This window comes from Myotis davidii, unplaced genomic scaffold (assembly GCF_000327345.1).
Source record: "Myotis davidii unplaced genomic scaffold, ASM32734v1 scaffold651, whole genome shotgun sequence".
NCBI classification, from domain to species: Eukaryota; Metazoa; Chordata; class Mammalia; order Chiroptera; family Vespertilionidae; genus Myotis; species Myotis davidii.
Genome location: NW_006283994.1, coordinates 1,016,036 through 1,021,899, shown reverse-complemented (window position 1 = coordinate 1,021,899; position 5,864 = coordinate 1,016,036). Strand labels below are relative to the sequence as shown.

The following is a 5,864-nucleotide window of genomic DNA, read 5'->3' as shown; positions in this document are numbered from 1 at the left end:
GGTCTGCGAGCCGGAGCCGGGCCGCGCGCCGGGCTTGCTGCCTCCTGCGGTGCGTGTGTTCTCACCCCCTGCCTTTGGTTTTTTCAGGCCTAGCTCTGCTAGCCCCAGTGGGAAGCCCTCTGGATCAGCAGTTAACATGGGCTCTGTGCAGGGACACTACGCTCACCAGGTAGAAGATGGCTTTCCAGACCTCCAGCCCCGACGCTTAGGCCTGCCTCCAAGCGCCAAAAGAGAAGGGACTGCCCACCCCATTTGCGTGCTCCTCTTGTAAAGAGAGGCGTGCCCTAGCGCTTAGAGCATGGCGCCAGGGGCCGAGTCCTTCTGGCGAAGGCATTGCTCCTCCTGACGGGCGTCTGGATCCTTCCTTGTCCTGCAGAGAAGGGAGGATGCGGAGTCCCCGGAGAGGTGACGCCAGCAGGTGGACTAGCCTCCTAGCGATTCGGGCTGTGAAGGTGCTGGGGCTGGGTTAGGTCTGTGGGTCAGCGCTAGCCGTCGGGCGTGCGCGTGAGCGTGCGCGTGTAGCCCTAGTAAGTGCCGTGTTTCGTCTGCCTGGCTGGGAGGGACCGCGATGGCGTGGCGTTTCCTGGCCGTGGGGCACTGTTCTCCCACTGCTCTGAGTACAGCGGGCTCCGGGGCTCGGACGTGTCAGCGCAGGCTTCTAGGTAGGGCAGCTCCTGGCTGGTGGAGGCGGAGGACTGGCCACTCATTTCACTTCTCCTGGCGTGGCTCCCGGGAGGGCCGCTCCTGGAAGAGCCTGGATTGAGGTAGTGCTCACGGTGCGGGGCAGGTTGAGGCCGGTCACTCTGGTGCACTGCCCAGTGCTGACCTGCGAGTAGGGGGACCCTGATGTGAACCTGGGGAAAGGCTCGAAGGTCCGGGAGACCCACGCCTGCCGGAGGCCCCGCCCCCGCAGACAGGCGGGTCTCGGGCTTTGTCCCTGTGGCCATGGGGTGCACTGATTGAGAAGGTTCTTGGGTCGGCCTTAGCTGGGCGGCCTGGGGAGGCCCGCGGGCACCGCAGAAGGCTGCCCGGAGGACCGGCGTCTTCCCGCCTCCGAGTCACTGCACTCCCCTGCGGGAGGGGACAGCACCACCGCGTCCTTACTGGGAGAGTTGCTTCTAGTCTGTCCTCCACCGAAGGATGGACTCCTTAGGGTAGCTCTTCTCTGCGGGGCTCAGGAGCAGGAGCGGGGCTGTGTAGCCACCGACGGCTGCCGTGTGAGGTTAACTGCGTTGTCCCGTTCATCTGTCCAAAGGCCAAGCCACGAGTGGATGAGAAGCCCGGCCTGGGAGCCGTGACGCTGCAGGAGGCCCCCTTGGCCGCCTCCCAGATGAAGCGCACAGGAGCCATCAAGCCTCGGGCGGTGAAAGTGGAGGAGAGCAAGGCCTGAGGCGCTGGCCTGGCCGCCTCACCATCCAACCACCTGGCCGGCCGGCAGAGAGAGATCCTCTCTCCACTCCTGACAGCTCCGACGTCCAACCAGCTTGCCCCGTGGATTGTGGCATTGACCTGCTTGCTTTCATCCGAAACGGCAACAGCCCTTCCCGTCTCCTTCCCGCCCCCGGCGGCCCTGAGGATGCAGCGCGGGCAGCTCCTCGTCTGAGCTCAGTGCTGCCCCGCCCCGTCTGGCCCCGTCCGGCCCTCTCCCGCTCGGTGGTGCGGCAGCAGGTCCTTTCCTTTGAAGCCTTTTGTTTTAAAAAGCAGCTAAAGCAGCCAAGGTTTTTACAGAGAAAGGAAAACAAAACACGAGCGATGTCTGTGTGGCTGAACTTTTACATGCTCTTCGCCAGCTCCCCGACCCCGTGTCCGGTAGTGTCCTGCCCTCCTGTTTAGTTGGATGCATCGCTGTGAGACGCCCTCCTGCTCTCCGTTGGTTAGCCTCTGCGGCCACACGCACCGCACGAGCACCCCGTGAGCTGGGGTTTATGGAAGGGTTTCTGTCCCGGAGCCTAAAGCCAGGGACGTGCTGGCTGCTGGCCCTGTGGTGAAGCGCGGACACAGTCACTGGTGTAGCCCAAGTTGGCCTGACGTGTGAGCAGGCAGCACCGCAGCCCCCACCCACCTCCCGCGTCTGCTCGAGGGCTCCGGCACCCAGGACTGCTGTTTCACTCATGCCCTTTCCGGAAGCCTCCACCTTCCTGCACCTTTTTCCCCCGGACCCTCCTCTCCCCCCCCAGCCCCACACTGGGGCCTGTGGCAGGGCTTCCTGCTCCTCCCCTCCTAGCAGCAGGCCCAGGTGGTGGGACAGGGCGCCTGAGCTGAGCAGTGAGGTCAGCCTTTCCAGCCGCGGGCAGGTCCAAGGGGGAGGCTGTGTTGCAGGGCTGGCCATGTTCTGAAACGGCCTGGGCAGCCACCCAAGTCTGCAGAGCTGCCTCCAGCAAAATGCTCGCGTGAGCCATTTCACACCGCGTTTTGTTGTTTTTTAACAACTAGAATCGCCCCAGATGCTGTCATTCCGAGGAAAGGGAGGGGAAGGCTCGAGTTTGGCACAGGCCCTTCGAGGAACTAAGCAGCACCCACAGAGAGGGCACCGCCTCTGGTCCCAGGGGACCTGGCTCAGCCCGTGTCCCTGTAGGTGTGCGCCGGCTGCTCGGGCTGCTGCTCAGCTCTGTCCAGGGTAGGACACGGGAGAGAGGGCCCTTGGGCTGCTGGAGCAGCTCGTGCTGTGATGACAGCTTTTAGGACGGGACACTGCCTGGCAGAGCTCCCGTCTCGCGACCTGGAGGCCAGTCTCCAGGGAAGAGCTTTACTGCTCACCTGGTAGCTTTCCGCACCCCCTTGCCTCCATCCTTGGACCTCACTGTTCACTGGCTTCTCTTTTCCCTTCATCTCCTGAATCTTTACTCTGGAGTCCTGTCCTCACTCTCCTGCCCCATGTGCTCATCTGCTCTGCCCCTCCCCCCCCATGAGAGCTGCTGCCTGCCCCACTCCCCGCTGCCCCATCGCCCGCTGCCCTGTAGGAGCCACACGCTCGCTGCCTGAACACCTGGGAACCTGCCCAGACCCTCTACCTGATTCTGGGGTCCGCTGCTTGTCTAAAGCAAAAAAGGTTTTCTCATTGTGAGACTCCACAGAACAGTTCTGGATGCTGTTACAAACGCAAGGTGTGCCCTCCTGGTGATCCTGACAGAGCGACAGTGCTTGTTTGAGGAAAATAAAAACACGGGGTCACCTGCTCTCCAGCCCTTTTCTCTGCCCTGTATTTTTTACTCCCCCCACCCCAGTAAAACAGAAAACACTAGAACTTATTTATATGTATTGTTGTAGGTCTAGGTGAAGGAAGGAAGTGTCCCACTGCGCTATTTATAGATGCGTCTGACTGACCCGTGCAGGAAGGCCAGGGGCTGCATGCGACCCTCAGTGCTTCCTCCGCCTCGTGTGCCCAGCTGCGGGCGCGTCCCCCCCGAGACATTTCCAGCTGGACTCGGGCAGAGGGTAGGCCCGGGCCTGCTGGCATCCCATCCCTTCCTTGGTCTGATTAAATGCAGTCTTTACTGCAGAGATGTTTTAAGGTGCAATCTCTTCCTTTCGCGTGGTTTTAGAGCTAAGCTCAAGGTAGTAGGACTTTGGGTCTTATTTTGGTTTCAAACCCCCCTTCAGAGCGCATAGCCACGAGGGGCCTCTGCCAGGGCGTTTTGGGGCCTTTGGTGGGAACAGGTGAAAACCCAAACTTACCTTTTCTGCTGCTGAGATGGGGGTGGTGTCCACGCCCTCGTGCACCTTAGCCTGCTCATCACAGTCGCCCTCTGATGCTGGCAGCTCCTCCTGCTGTTGAGGGTGCAGCCGCCGCTCCGCACCAGGAGCTGATGTAGCGTCCGTCCAGCGTCAGCTGCTCAGTGGAGTAAAATCCCAGCGTGTGGGGTCGTGTGTCTGAGGCGGCGTCCACCCACTGAAGATTCTCTGCCAGCTGTTCGGTCTGGTATTTTTACCGTTACTCACCCCTTCTGTCCACACTATTGTTTGCAAACTTGGAATTCATACACTTCTGGCTCCAGGTTCCTTAAGGGTAAAAACAAAGGATGACGGACACATTTCAGAAAAATTGGTTTGCCCACTTTCAAAGCTGTGGTCATTCCAGCCACTTCTCAGAACACTGAGCATCTTGCTACATACCGGCGTCCGTGCTCCGGTAGGCCCTCGCCCTCCTGCCTCCGGACCTGCCTCCTGGGTCATTGGTGAGATCTGTGACTGATGCTCAGAGCCACGGAGGAAAGGCGTGCCGGTGTGAGGTCGTGGGGCCAACGGCACAGCTCCTCCCTGCTGACCGGCGCCCCTCCACCAAGTAGCTGCGCGTTGCCTCTCATCTGGACGTGTTCCTTTCACCTGCAGAGCAAGCCTGGGTAGGAAGGTCGGCTGGAAGTGGCCTTTGACGAGGATACTTGAGTATTTGTGCTTTGTCGTGCTCTGATGAGTGGGACGTGCAGACTTCAGAAAGCCAGCCCTTCCGGTTTGAAGGCGTGAGATGGACCTGACACAGACCACCCAGGACAGGAACGGCCCAGCGTTGGGGTCAGACCGTTTGTCCCCTGTCGAGCTCTCCACTCGGACCACCAGCGCGTATCTGGCTATTGACCTTCAGGCCGCGTCCAACCTGCCGCTCAGTTCCTCCCCCGGGGTGGGTGGCCTCCGGGATGGTGGCAGCGTCCCCGGGGCCCCGTCTTCAGCATGTTGCAAAGCCTCCCAGGGGATCCTGTGCTGCAAGCTTCGGACCTCACGCCCTGCGTAGTGAAAAGGGTTTGGGGGTTTTTGTTGAGAGGGGTTTGTTTCCTTTTATTTTGGCCTTTCCTCTGTTTGTCTTTTCATACAGACCAGATATTTGAAAGGGCAGGCGATGGCTGAAGGTGTGATGTGCAGCTTGTTCGTACATTATTTTGCTATTGTTTCTCCTTTCAAATATGTGATTGTACTAACTCTTTCCATATGAAAGAATTCTCCTTATTTAAATAAAAAAGTTAAAAAAAAAAACCCACGACACCCTGAAGCTGGACATGCTTTCTCAGGCTGTGTCCCTGGGTTTTCTGTCATTTTCCTTTGAGTTTGCATGTTAATTAGGAGTGACCTGACTGAGATGCCTTAAAGCAACACGGGAGAGGGACTGAAGCCTGTGGGTTAGGGGCATTTTCCAAGGGGGTCGGCCTTAGCAGCCCCCACTGTGGTGTTGGGTGCGCATCTGCCTGCACTCGGCCCTCCCCTTGTCCCTGGAGAGGTGGGTGGCCAGAGGTGTCTGCTCTGCTGCTGGGCCTCCTGTCCCTTTGCTGGGAGCAGGCGCGGAGTGCGCTGCACTTCAGTGGAGGGAGGAGGAAGGGTCAAGAGCTTGCATTGGGGGGCAGGCGGCCGTGCTCGGTTCTGCCATCTCCCGGGTGTGACTCAGAAGACCTGTTTGTCACTGTTAACTAGAACTGGACTCTCCCAGGACCTACCTTAGGGGGTAGTGCGGGTTCAAAGGATGGAGGCAACTTACAAATCGTTCCCAAGTAGGTTCAACGTGTCCCCGAGGACCCTGCCCCGGGCACGTTCCTTCGCAGCCCGCAGCCCGGTGATGGGATAAAGGGGACACGGGCCAGGGTCTCCGCCGACACCGCCCTAGGCCCTGCCCTCCCGCAGCGAGTCCGGTGAGTCGCCTCACGCCGGGTGGGGTGACCAGCGTGCGGAACGGCCTCAGCAACAGCGAAAACGCAGCTGTTATGTCTGCAGCGTCTGTCGGTCCGGGTTAAGGTGCACGTGGACGAGGGACCTGGCGAGTCCCCGAGGGTCATCGTCCCGGCCCCCGCGGTCCAGTGAGGACACGCGGGTCCGCGCCACCAAGCGAGGGGCGGGTGCGGCCCTCTGTGTCGTGAAGCACGAGCGTGGGCTGCGGGGTGCGG

At 60.3% G+C, this 5,864-nt stretch overlaps 1 protein-coding gene across 5 annotated transcripts in view; it reads left to right on the top strand.

Moving 5' to 3' along the window:
- The window catches only part of PRRC2B (proline rich coiled-coil 2B), a 42,534-nt gene extending 39,023 nt beyond the window's left edge, over positions 1–3,511 (top strand). For all 5 annotated transcript variants that reach the window (XM_015567905.1, XM_015567903.1, XM_015567901.1 and 2 more), the window contains 2 exons: positions 88–169; positions 1,256–3,511. In XM_015567905.1, the coding sequence (XP_015423391.1) occupies positions 88–169; positions 1,256–1,390 (217 nt within the window). In that variant the 3' untranslated portion in view covers positions 1,391–3,511. The remainder of the gene's footprint in view (positions 1–87; positions 170–1,255) is intronic.
- The last annotated feature ends 2,353 nt before the right edge of the window (positions 3,512–5,864 follow it).